Here is a 14,441-nt window from a genome sequence, read left to right as displayed (position 1 = left end):
TTAATAACTGTAGATCAGAATCTATAAATGCTACTTCTGGTGTTCCTCAAGGGAGGCACCTTGGTCCAGTGCTGTTTCTGTCGTTAACCTTCAAAATGTTTTGAAGTACTGCAAGCCGCTAATGTACGCTGATGATGTCAAACTTCTTATGCCTATCCGCTCACCTGTGGATAGATCAAATCTACAATCGGATCTGAATAGCCTAGTCGAATGGTGTAGTGTAAATATAATGTCACTAAACCTGCCGAAGTGCAAGTTCATGTGCTTTACAAGGAAATAATACCAATCCTACGAGTATATGATTGATGATTACACAATCAACCAAGTCATTAGTTTTGTAGACCTTGGCGTTACGATGGACCCTAAACTCGACTTTAAATTGCACATAGAAGGTTGCGTGAACAGAGCCAAAGGGACTTTGGCGTTCGTCAAACGATGGTCTAAAGAAATCGGTGATCCATATGTTACTAAAACTCTCTGTATATCTTTGGTGCGGCCAATATTAGAATACGCTTCGATAATCTGGAACCCTCGTTACCAGACGCACTGCGACAAATTAGTCGGTTCAAAAGCAATTCCTGATTTTTGCGTTAAGGGACTTACCATGGGATCCCTCAAGGATTCTTCCTCCCTACTCCTGCCGTTTAAAACTTATTCAGCTCCCTACGTTTCGGAGTCGTGGGGAGATGATAGGTGTATTATTTGTAGTAAAACTTATTAGAGGGATGGTAAATAGCCATTTTCTGCTTGGTGAAAATTTATTTAATGTTCCCTTTAGACCATCTAGACATTTTCAACCGCTTCATATAAGCACATGCAGATCGAATTTTGAAATGCGCGAACCTTTTCGTTGTCTGTGTACTGACTTCAATAAGCACTGCAAAAACATTGATACGTATGACTCACTCCACGTAATAAAAAAATATCTGCTGACTACCTTAAATACGCAAAGATTTGGGTGGGTGGCTTTGAATCACATCCTTTCCAACCTTCCACTCTTAACACCAGCTCCAGTAACTTTGGGCCGGTGACTTGGAATCACGTCCTTTCCAAGCTCCCACACATCGCAGTCCTACTTGTTGTGTGTCAAATACACATCAGCTGCTCGAAATCACGTCTTATCACCATCTCCAGTAACTTTGGGCGGGTGGCTTGGAATCACGTCCTTTCCAACCTCCCACACATCGCAGCCCTACTTGGTGTGTGTCAAATATACATCAGCTGCTCGAAATCACGTCCATTCCGACAGTAATAGTCAATTCCCGTTGCTCGGCATCACAGTCCATCCCGACAACTGATTTAATAATATATATACATATTTTAAAATATTACTAGCAGACCCGGCAGACGTTGTTTTGCCCTAAATTTGGTCTATCTCCATAAATTTTAATAAAATTTTTCCGTCTAACTCTGCATTCCCCCTCTTCACTTTTTCCTAAGTGTTTTATTCACTCCTCCCTCCGTCTTTTTCGCTTCATCTATCTCCATCTCATTTTATCTATTTCTCAGTCGCCTCTCTTTTCTCTTCTCTCAAGTTCTCATTCTTCTTCATCCCTTATTGCCAGTCCCAGCGGGTGGTATGTATTTTGTTCCAGTCCCACTCCGAGTCTCAGTCCCAGTCCTAGTCCTAATCCCAGTCCCAGTCCGTCTCTGGTCTACTTCCTGGAAAAAAGGATCGTAAATACTAATATAGGCAAATTTATATACCAAATTTCAGGCAAATCGAATAGGACGTATGTAAATAGGTATGTGGGTATTATTAATTCAAGTCTTAATTTCGGCTTCGCATGCATATTTGATGCGACTAAATCGATAATGAAAATTACTTTAAAGCTCTAAAACGAATTCTGATGCCCCCCCCCCCCCCCCTTTGGGACGAACTTTTGGGTAGGGGCAATTTCAATTCTACCTGCTGTGTCTTGTGGTGGCTTAAAAAAAACAACACAAGCAATTTTACGATCTGCAATTGTGTCACAGTGATACCTTCATTCTTTAAAACGGTTGAATAAAAAACCCACACAACTATGTTTACGACATGCAAATGCATCACAGTGATGCCTTGGTTTTAGAAGGGGGTTGTAAAAACGCTAATTTCTAATAATGTTCTGACTAAATGAATTTCTAAAGAGAAAAATAAACTCCAAAACTCCACGTTTTGGCCCACATCTCGAGACCCTAGTCAACCCGGGGAATGCAAATTACCCTCTACTAAAGCACTCATCAACAACTTTCATTTGATATCCATATTCTATAAACACATTCTAGGGGTACCCGGGTCCACGTTTTGGCCTATATCTCGAGACCCTGTGCGTCGATCGCAACCAAACCTATGTGCAAACCACCGCGTGAGGTATACGCAACTTATGTTAAATTTGCAGACTAATAAATAAATAAATAAATAAATGTCGCCTTGTTTAAATTTTTTCCCAAGCATCTAAAAAAAAAAGCACTTGACAACTTCCTTAAGAAAGCTTTAACATGCCAACCTAAATAAATCGCACTGCGTTTTTTTAGCGCACGCAAACAACCGGCGTTTGTTGCCCTAACCGAAATAAGTATGCGTTGCGAAAATGTAAAACATGTATGCAAACGTCAAATCTAAATGTCACGCAGAACAAAACTTGGAAATTGAGTTAGGTTTTCACGCAGCAAATTCAATTTCGGTTCCTCTCATACAAGTTGTATGTGCATGAGACATTTTTGCGTTTATATTAAGTTGGCATGTTACAACTCTTTCAATATGCTGTGCTAATATTCATTCATATATTTAAAGCAGATTCATTTTCTCTTCTCTCTTGTTCCTCTCTGTTTCTATATTTTTTCATCCCACTCACTCTTCCTCTTTACACCCTCCCGCGCACGGTCTTTATTTCACTCTCGCTGTCGCTTTCTCTCTATCTCGATCACTGTCTACCTCTTGTCGCTCTCTCATCTTCCTATCTCTCTTTATATACTCACTCTCTAATCTACCTTACTTTCTTTCCTTTCCTCTCTATCTTTTTTTCTCTTCCCGCTGTCTCTTCTCCCTATCTTTGTTTCTCTTTTCGCTCTCTTAACTACCCTTCATTTCTTTTTTTTTTTTATTTCTTTTTTCTTTTCTCTCTTTCCCGGTCTCTAATATCCATATCTTTCCTTCTCTTCCCGCCCTGGCATCTCCCTCTCATTTTTTCTCTTACCGGTCTCTCATCTCCTTATCTCCTTCCTCTTCCTTTTTCTCATCTCCACCTCTTTTTTGTCTTCCCGCTCTGTAATTTCGGTCTCTCTCTCTCTTTTTCTCATCTCACTCTCTCTTCTCCCTCTTTTTCGCTCTACATCATGGCGCAACGATACAAGGTGGCAGCATGGGACAGCTGATTATAAACTTTTTTTATTTGAATTGATACATCAACTTCCGACGCAGTACGATTTTGACATTTGTCCATCGAATTTACAAAAACAAAGTACATCAAACTTTTATTTATGTTTGTAGGTATGTCGCCATGCTGCCACCTTGTATCGTTCCGCCATGCTCTACATATCTCGCCTTTTCGATCTCTCTCTACCTATCTTCCTCTATCTTTCCCTTTCTCTCTCTATCTCTGCCTCTCTTCTTTTTTCCATCTCGAAGTTTGCCGGAGGTATATCGCGCCTTGTATTTATTTTTATAACTTATACTTTGTTAAACTAAAATTTATTTGGCTACAAGACTGTATACTCAAAAAAATGCAGAGAACTCCAAGTAAAAACTTACAAATTATCATAAAATATTTTCGAATTATCAAATTTTTCCGAAATCAGTTGCAAAATTCATAGAAGTTCTTTCTTCAAATGTCGAAAATGGAGAAAGAAGAATTTTTGAAAGAGATGCCACTGCTATTACAATGAAACGGGAAGAGATTACTGACCGTTAATTCTCAAGTTAATCCCCAAACTGCTACTTAATTCAGATTGGTGTATCATCTATCAAATTACAGACCGAGGTTGATAAGCGCAATTGATAGCTTCCGCAACCAAATTGTCATCCTCACATACGCGATGCGAATCCTGTTACAAATATGCATGCATCCTACACATATTTAGCAGGCGTGACCCTGGGCGGGATGGCCGAGAAGGTTCAATGTGGTCATATTAAATCGTTCCCGATATGATCGGGCTAGTGTCTCAATTGTGCTTGTTACCGGAACGTACCGTACCGGATCTATATCCGTTAAAGGACCATCAACATCGATAACACTCTCCAAAACCTGCGGGGAGGGTCCTTATCGCTAAAACAACAACAACATGTCCTTAATTCAAAAGTACTTACGCATACTATAGTGTTGAATGCGAATAGCAAATATTTAGCCGTCGAAGTTCCACAATCCATTGTGGTAATTTAGTTTATTTCTGCGAATGAAACAACAGGTAATCTGGAAAAAGAAATCAGAAATCGTAAATTCAGCGTCCAAGTTATAACAAAAATATATATGCATGTATGTCAAAATAAAACATATATAAAAAAAGCTCCAGAAATGCTTGGGAAAATGTGTGCTAAATTTGCCCTTAAGATAACTCAGACGTTATAGCTTCAATATAGGATCTATGTATATTGTCCCCAAATGTCATGTTGTTGTTGTTGTTGTTGTTGTAGCAATGCTCGCCCCACCTAATAGCCGCGACCGATCACAAATTGTCATCAATATCCTCTAACGGGAGTCCAAGGAAACTTGCCGTTTCAACAGGGGTGGACCATAAGGAAAGGGGTGTTAGAGGCGTTGGTTCCACATTACAATTAAAGAGATGGTTGGTGTCATGTGGGGACACATTGCAAGCGGGGCATACATTTTGTATGTCGGGGTTGATTCTGGATAGGTAAGAGTTTAACCTGTTACAGTATCCAGAACGAAGTTGAGCAAGAGTGACACGCGTTTCCCTGGGGAGTATGCGTTCCTCTTCTGCGAGTTCTGGATATTTTTCTGCAAGTACTGGATTCACCGGGCAATTCCCGACATAAAGGTCCGACGCCTGTCTATGGAGTTCACCAAGGACCTGCTTGTGTTTTTTCGCTTCATACGGCTGGGTTCTCAGGTGCCGTATTTCCTCAAAATGCTTACGGAGATGACTCCTTAGGCCCCTAGGCGGTGCTGGTTCGTCAATCAGATGTCTGTTGGGATGCCCAGGTTTCTGGGTATTCAACAGAAACTGTTTGGTCAGCATCTCATTTCTCTCCCTGATGGGGAGTATTCTCCCCTCATTATGCAGATGGTGTTCTGGGGACATAAGAAGACAGCCCGTGGCGATTCTGAGAGCAGTATTTTGGCAGGCCTGTAGTTTCTTCCAGTGGGTAGTTTTTAGGCTTGGCGACCATATGGGTGACGCGTAGGTGTAGGACAGTCGGTAGCGTAGTGCCATCGACGTGGATGTTCAATATGGTCGACATTTGGGGCGTCCATGTTGTAAATAAGGTCGCGGAAGATTTAGTCGGTGACAATGCCAGGTTTCGCGAGGCGAAAAAACTGGAGAGATCAGGGAGATAGCCGTTTATTTTATTGCATAGCTCATCGATCTCTGGGCCTGGGCCTGTGGCCATTATTGTGCAGTCATTGGCGTAGGAAACGATTGTGACTCCTTCCGGTGGTGAAGGTAGCTTAGATATGTAGAAATTAAACAAAAGTGGGGATAGGACACCACCCTGTGGCACCCCTTGTTTAATTCTCCTTGGTTTTGATGTTTCGTTTCTGAATTGCACCGATGCCTGCCGACCACCCAGATAATTTGCGGTCCACCTTTTAAGACATGGGGGAAGGGTAGACCCTTCCAGGTTTTGCAGTAATGAGCCATGGTTGACCGTATCAAAGGCTTTTGATAGGTCTAGCGCTACGAGTACTGTTCTATGGTGGGGGTATTGATTCAAACCGCAATTTATCTGGGTGCCAATGACATTTAGCGCGGAGGTAGTGCTATAGAGTTTTCTGAAGCCATGCTGATGAGGGGCTAGCTGCAAATGTGCTTGGGAATAAGGGAGCAGAATGGCTTCAAGCGTCTTTGCCACTGGCGATAGGAGAGATATCGGACGCTTCCCAAGGCAGTCGGTTCTATGTACCGGAGCGACTCGGGATTTTTCCCGACCAAGTACTCTCATTTCAGTGTGACCTCCAATGTTGTTGTTGTTGTTATAGTGTTAACTACTTTGTACTCTTTACTTTAATTTTTAAAATAATTTTAATTGAGTTTTCGTGTTAACTTAAAATTTTTGAATAACTTCAAAAAAAGAAAATTCTAATTAAGTAAATATAGTGTTAACTACTTTGTACTCTTTACTTTAATTTTTAAAATAATTTTAATTGAGTTTTCGTGTTAACTTAAAATTTTTGAATAACTTCAAAAAAAGAAAATTCTAATTAGTTGGAAAATATTTAAACTCAAAAATAATATTTTTAAAAAATAAATATTTAAATATTTGGTTAACCACCAAATATAGTTGTTGTAGCGACAAGGTTGCTCTCCGAAGGCTTTGGGCTGTGTTATCGATGTGATGGTCCTTTGCCGGATACAGATCCGGTACGCTCCGGTACCACAGCACCATTAAGGTGCTAGCCCGACCATCTCGGGAACGATTTATGTGGCCACAATAAAATCTTTAGGCCATCCCCTCCCTCCCCGCCCACAAAATCCATAAGGAGCTTGGGGTCGCCAGAGCCTCGTCTGTTAGTGAAACAGGATTCGCCGCGTATAGGTGAGGTTGACAATTAGGTTTGGAGAAGCTATATATTGCGCTGGCAACCTGAAGGGTTGCGCTACACAGCCCCTCTGGTATTTTAGTCGCCTCTTACGACAGGCATACCTACCGCGGGTATATTCTGACCCCCTAACCCGCTGGGGTCCCAAATGCCAATCTTCTCTAAAGCTAAAACTCAATCGCGAAAAGTCGCCAAAAGTCTCCAAAACAGTATAAAGTGTGCGGAAAAGCATTACATTTATTTCCATGTGCATGTGGTCAAAAGGAATAACCGCTAGGTCCTATGTAAAAGTATAGAAGTTAGGCCATTATTCTTTGTAACTCTATATGGTACTAAATGTTGCATATTTTTCTGCGCACTTGGTACTGTTTTAGAAATTTTTGGCGATGGAGTTTTGGCGGCAACGAAGGTTGGAATTTGGGGACTGGTTGTGCTTTATATTTATAGCATCGTTAATTTCCCCCCTTTAAATTCAAAACAAATAAGTGTTCTCTTGCTAGCACGAGGTCACCCAAACTAGCCCAAATCAGTGTTCCTGTTATTTTCTTCTGATTCAGGGTGGTAAATATCCCTGAATCAGAAGAAAATAATACTTTAGGTGGGAAGGTTCTTTTCTTTTTTGTTGGATTTTTAGTTGTAATATCAATTCTGTCATCGAAAGTTTTCCCATAAATTTCAGAGATGAGTACAATAATTTCCACGTAAATAGTATAAACTTTAACAAAGATATTAGAAACTGGAAGCTTCCTTTGAATTGTATTAAAGTTCTAAAGAACGAGTGCCAAGTACAAAACCATGTTGCGCGAGGGAAATATACGGTTTAAACGCAAAAGCAAGTTTACTACGAAAAATACTCTCAAATACTTTAGTAAAATTAAATAGCTTGGGAATTGCGCGATAGTTTGAAATATCACATTTGTCACCTGCTTTAAATATGGGGGTGACAAATGCTACCTTCCAATCACCTAAAAATATGCCTAACTTCAATGAGAGATTGCTAATATTCTTACATGGGACTTAGGCGGTTATTCGTTATGACTATATGGTACTAAATGTTGCATACGAATGTTGGAATTTGGGTGCAGCACCCTGGAGCTCTCTGTATGTGGAAGAATGCTAAACAGGGAAATCACCAACTTTAGTTTACGGAAAATAATAAACATGTAGAATTTGTTTATTTTATTGAATCATTTATGGTCTTGATATATGTAAATGTAAACTGATCTACGTTGCCAATAACTATACGCACAATACGGCAGACAAATGGAAGGGAAAGGAAAGAAAGGGGAAGAACCCAAATTCTGAAGGTTTAATGTGGCCATATAAATCGTTCCCGAGATGGTCGGGCTAGCACCTCAATGGTGCTGTGCTACCGGAGCGTACCGGATCTGTATCCGGCAAAGGACTATCACATCGATAACACTCCCCAAAGCCTTCGGGGAGCAACCTTATCGCTACAACAACAACAACAACCCAAATTCTGCAAACAGCTTTAGGAATTTGTGGCACAAAAATTTTATTGTTTTGATATACAAGTTAATATCCTTACAAAATATAATTCTTTTGAGCAAAATATCCTAACATAACACAATCATATTTTTGAACAAGCGAAACACTAATCAAACCCACATACTACTACTTAGGTTAGTTTAAGTTGAACTGGCCGGTCCGTTAGGAGCACTCAAACTGAATTAGTCCCTTGTTTTAAAGAAGTTTGTTTAACGACCAAACTGAAAACCCCTATCAAAAACCAGGACCGAGTTATAAAATAACTTCGTAGACTTGGCAAATACTACAAGCTTTCTAGGATCAATGTCACTTGCTGCTTCTAGAATTGGAAGCAACCAACCATAATTGGAACATCCAACCCACACTTCGTACATCTGCAATTACTGGCCAAGCCTAGTTTAAAGGCATGTGACGCTAGAAAGCAGTGTCCAGTCAGAGCACCCGTCATGAGTCTACAGTCCTCTCTGTTTAATAATAGAAGTAACTTTGTTAGTCTAAGGTTCTAAGACCTACATATGATTTTCGACACTTTACAGCCACGCGCTTGGTTCCACGCCCTTCTCGCTTGGTTGATTATGTGGAGCTCTCGCCTTTTCTTAATCTCGTTCAATCTAATTGGGATGTCTACGGAACAATTTTCATATATGTGACCTGGAATCATGAAACGACCTTATTGTGCGAAAATACCTTTCTTCACTTTTTGAGTGATTCTTATAGGAAATTAACGCTCTTTCCAATGGAACAAATCGCATTCAAAACCAAATCGGACCACACATACGATTTTTTGAAATATTTCGATCCATGCGCCACGTATCGGAGTTTTTTTCTTATTATTGCATTGTCATTGGGTTCTGAACTACATATATTCCAAGTTTCAAGCTTGTAGCTTATCGAGAAGTTAATTAAATTTTAATTACAAAATTCGTTCACAACGGCCAGCCGCTACACAGAGTCAAGGTAAACAAAAACCTTAAACCCCTTTTCTCGAAAACTTGTTTTCGCACAACAGGTCCCTTTCATGATTCCAGGTCACATATATACTTTACAGTCCCGTAAACCTGCAATATGCCTGAGAGTTTACACTTATATGGAGAAACACAATACTATATGGTGCAGAAGCATGGACCATGACAATAGCAGATGAAGCGGCTCTGGGAGTGTTCGAGAGAAAAGTTCTTCAAAAGATTTATGGACCTCTACGCGTTGGCCATGGCGAGTACCGAAGATGATTTAATGATGAGCTCTACGAGCTATACGCAGACATCAACATAGTCCAGCGAATTAAAACGCAGCGACTGCGCTGGCTAGGCCATGTTTGCGAATGAAAGATGACGCTCCGGCCAAGAAAGTGATTCTATCGGAACCCGCCTATGGAAGCAGAGGTAGAGGGCGGCCCCCACTCCATTGGAAGGACCAGGTGGAGAACGATTTAAACTCCCTCGTTGTGACCAATTGGAGCCGGTTGGCAGAGAGGAGCGACTGGTGCGCCTTGCTGGACGGCCATAACCGTTTAAACGGTTATGCGCCAATTAAATAAGTAAGTAAGGAAAAACATAAAGTTCCAATTAAATAGTTTTTCCATTACAAATCGACACAAGAAACGTCTAACTGTCTAGCTTTCACACTGCGGCAATGCCACAGGTAGACGAACAATTTTAACTCACTTTTAAAGTGCTAGAAACCAAATTGAATACAGCTAGTACTTAAGGTATGTATGTACGTTTTGTTTCTTATTGTAATTGGAACTCAATTGGTATTCGAAGATGTGTTTAAAAGCTATTTCCAACATTATGTAAACTTTAGTTACAATAATTTACTTATTTCACTATGCGTCAACTTATAACGACTTAATTCATACCTCGAGGGGAATAGGTATGTAGATATGTATCTGTAAATTTATCATTCCCTGGGAGACTTAACGCTACGTCTCATTGTGTATTATATTACATCACAGTCGCATAATTTATACAAGCCTATATAAATATACGATGCATACCTTCAATACTATGTGTTTACAAAAGAGTTATGTATGTATGTATCATGCATATTGCCAAACACTTTTTGCTGTCTGGGCATAAACATGGAAACCAAGCGCTGCATTTGGTTTCATTTTCGCTAAAAACCAGTTAAACCAGCTATTGTTGTCAGATTTATGAATATAAGCAATCTTCTATGTAGTTTTGTTTGTACATAGGTATTCTTTTTTTTTTTTTTTTTTGGTTTTAAATTTGTGATGGCTGGGGCAGTCCACCCATGCAACCAGGGAAGGTACATAGGTATTCACACAAATCTGTATTTACATATATCATTCATTTAACTTTTTTATTTATTAAGCAGCAGATAATTTAGCTATGACCTTCAATTTAATACATGTCACTGATTTTTTCTTCATTACTGAGCACGTTTTGCAAAATTTGTTTTTGGTTTTGAAAAATAAAGTATTTCATGTGTATTTAGGTTTGGTTGCAAGGAGTTGGCTCACTTCAGAAAAACTGAAGATTAGTACTTGAGACCTTTCCGCCTTGTGAGTGTATCAAAGTCGTTTCAAATGTTAGCAAATCTGTATGCGAGTTAGTCTTAATGTAGTAACTGAAATTGGTTCCTTTTGTGTTATGGGATATTTTATCTATATATCTTATAACGTTCTAGGTATTGTTTTTGCAAGTTGTATGCGTCATTGTTGGGTTCTGTATTAATATTAACTCACAGATGCACTACATCATGTCTCTACGTTCATTGACACTTGTTCGCCAACAAAGCATAAGTAATATACAATTTATCTCTTTATTTGTTTTGCTTTTGTTAAGAAAATATAATTTTTTTACTCTACAGTGCACACAAAAAAATAAAGAACAAAATAAACAAATTCGCAACAATTAAAGTGCACATCTTGCAGTTTACATATATTTCCACCTGGCGCATTCGTTTTACTCTGCATTTCATAAATCTTAGCATATTTTAAAGCTTCACTTGTACACTTTTATCTTTTTTAACACACTATGATGGTAGCGTTTGCAATTTTAATAGCTTACTATGACAAATCCTTTACAAAATCATACACAAAAGGCTAATAATTATACAATTGATTATGTACACCCATACATAAATGTATATGTATGTACACATGTGATAGTCCAGACATCTTGGCTGTGCAAATATTGCGTCGCATTTTTCTCCTAAACGCAACAGAGAAGCGAAGACAGCATCCCAATGCTTCATTCATTTAACACCCACCACCCTACAAGAAACCCACAACGGAATTATCTGCATTCAATTGATCTTCCCCAGCAAAAATCTTTGTTGGGAATGAAATTAGCAGTGCGCAACAAAAAACAAAGCAGCCACTGTCCACCCCTTTTCCATTTAGAACATAACTAAAACTCATATTTTCACAATCAAATTTATACTTCTACAAATAAGTTAACTATTTTATACCTTTTTATCAATTGCTCTTTCGCCTCAGACTTTTTTGCACTGTTCAGAATGTTCACGATACCACAAGATAAATCACACGAAGCACAACAAAATCGAACCGATGGTAATTGCTTTCGAAATTAGAATGAAACTGTGCTGCCATGCAAACCTTTTCACAGCTGCCATAGATGAAACAGCTGCACAAATGAGCATTTGGAAAATAAACAAACAGTGCTGCCCATTGTGTACAGTACCAGTGTGTCAACTAGGCGATAAATGTGAAAATTACAAACAGCCTCGCTCACCTGATGCAAATCTCAGCTCTAGAGTTGCTTTTTTGGTACCTAAAGGGCCGTTCCATTGGTTTATCGAGCTCTGGCTCTGGCTCAAATCTCATTGGAACGATCTTGATCAACTTTATGAGAACTGACAGCACTAATACAAAACATCTGTTTTGTAGAAAATAAGAAGAAACGTACACACAATTTTAAGATACTGATAGAATTATTAACATTTAAATAGTCTCACACGTAAGCAAACTATTTATTTTCCTTACATCATCTTCAAGTTGTTTACTCTTTCAGTGTTTTTGCTTTTAAATATGGCCAGATCTTTTATGTATACACAAATGTACACGTATTTAGTTCAGTGCTACAATGGCTCAACTATATGGTTGGCTCATCTCACCAGCTGATTTTATTTTTTTCATTTCACTGGAGTAGGGATTGTCAGAAAGAGATGGCAAACTTAAAAAGAAACCAACGAATTTACAACATTTTCTTACTACTTACAAATGCTGCTAAGTTTTATGTTTTCATTCCATTCCATTCGTCCAACACTAACACGCTAATTTTGGCAATGTGAACAAAGGTATGTTATTGCTGTAGAGATGAGCCAACCATATAGTTGAGCCATGAGTGCTACCAACTCAAAAGTGGTTAGCTGTCAAAAAATCTACTACAGAAAACGAAACGAACAGAACTGCTATACGGATCTGAAATTGAACCAGATAAATATCAGGATCACAACGTTGTTGTTGCATTTGCATGTTAAATTTCTATCCGTATCTCAAGTCTCAATGGAACGTAATTTAAGAGTACATTAAGCTGAGTTGCATTTGATAGTTTAATAAAGCTTTGTAGTTTTAACAGATGAAATAGTTGCATATATTTCCGCGAAAATATAAATAATAGAACATTTGTAGGTAATTGTGCAGTTTAGGGGCCCCTCCCAAAAATTGGGCCTTTCTTTTTGAGTGAGGTATCAAAAGACGCGTATTCACGTCTAGATCAAGAATCCGAACGCGGAAGTTAACTTTTTTTACCCGTTTGAAAGTTATGCGCGAAAAACTGGTTTGTCTTGTACATATTAGCTATCATCCGGTGGCAAAATCCTGAGCCAGATAAATAAATTTGCATGTAAATGCAACAACAACGATTTGAGCCAGATAAATCCAGATAGAAGTCTGGTTCAATTTGTGAGCCAGTTAATTTGTTAATTACTTCTTTTTAGGTTGGCAACGCGGCCTTTAATATACCTACTTTTTCAAAAATAGATATCGCTGCTTAGCCTTTCGCCGTATGAGTTAAATGAAAAACAGTGGCGCTCACCGAAAATTTCACGACATCTGCTTCTCAAGTCTCTCAATGATCCAGAGCATTCCCGTGAGAATTGAGCGTGAGCCGGAGCTGTAAAACTCACTGACGGCAATTGTTCCCGCACATTTACAATCTTTTAAGCGCACAAATTACATCCTGTTTTGTTTTTCGATAGATTAATACAATTTGATATTCACGAATTAGTGAAAAAAATTTGTTTAATTTCTCTAATTAATATGTAATTAGGTAACAAAAATACAGAAAATACACTCTAATCACTTGATTCGTTGTTGAAGAAAAACACCTGATGGTGAAGAGTGCTGTCAGATGAGAAATAATAGAAATTAACTGAACAAGAAATTACTCTTGCTTTTCTAAAGTCATCTGCGTACGCAGAAGGGTATACTACGCAGAAGGACATCACCGTGGCGGTATCCACGGTTATACCACACACCCGGACTTGGCATGGCCTAGCCCAGGGTTATTTTTTATAAGCGCGGCCAAAGGCCGCCTATGCAGAAAGGTGTTCTATGCAGAATTACTGTGCATGGCGCAGCCGGCGTTGGATCGGCTAAGGGTGTTCTACGCAGAATTACTGTGCAGTTTAGTTAAGCCTTTAAAAAAAAAAAATAAAATTAAAGTATGATCATATGTATTTAATTAGCGAGCTTTTGCTCATATTGCTTTATACAATGGTTTTTGTTATTAATATTAGAGAAAAATTGTAAGTTTACAAACGGCGATGGTTACTAGGACCAAGTATAAAAAGTAAAGTGAAAATCTTGGCCCAACTTTAGGGGCCCCACCTAAACTGCACTACTACCGATTTGTAGCCTCCAAAAATGCGGAAACATACCGAAAGCAAAATAGAGAAACTTAACAAAATAGAAATTGTGTAACATATTTCCTTGAGGAGAATTTTCACTTCTATGGCTGTTTACACAAATGCATAAAGCAAAATTTTACAGATGAGTTAAATGGCAAATGAGCAAGGTTTGTTGAATGTAAAAGAACTCAAAAAGTTTGGAAATTATCAAAGGGGGATTTACAACTCTCATCGCTTCAAAGCGAAGAAAATGGCCAGGAGTCTCATTTTTATATTATGGGCCTGCCAAGGCTTCAGATCGACGCAACACAACCAAAGCGTGTATGTAAATCCGCCTTAATTTCTGTCGCTGTGAAATTCTCCCGCAAATAAAACGATGCTGTGAGTGGAAGCAAA

General features: G+C 38.9%; 1 protein-coding gene across 1 annotated transcript in view; it reads right to left on the bottom strand.

Moving 5' to 3' along the window:
• Positions 1–11,845, bottom strand: part of LOC137246151 (tetraspanin-9-like) — a 114,082-nt gene extending 102,237 nt beyond the window's left edge. The window contains exons 1-2 of the mRNA XM_067777238.1: positions 11,643–11,845; positions 4,286–4,388 (exon numbers count right to left, since the gene is read on the bottom strand). Of these exons, the coding sequence (XP_067633339.1) occupies positions 4,286–4,345 (60 nt within the window). The 5' untranslated portion in view covers positions 4,346–4,388; positions 11,643–11,845. The remainder of the gene's footprint in view (positions 1–4,285; positions 4,389–11,642) is intronic.
• Positions 11,846–14,441: the final 2,596 nt, after the last annotated feature.

This window comes from Eurosta solidaginis, chromosome 3, assembly GCF_040869045.1.
Source record: "Eurosta solidaginis isolate ZX-2024a chromosome 3, ASM4086904v1, whole genome shotgun sequence".
Lineage (NCBI taxonomy): Eukaryota > Metazoa > Arthropoda > Insecta > Diptera > Tephritidae > Eurosta > Eurosta solidaginis.
This window is presented reverse-complemented; position numbering and strand designations above follow the sequence as displayed.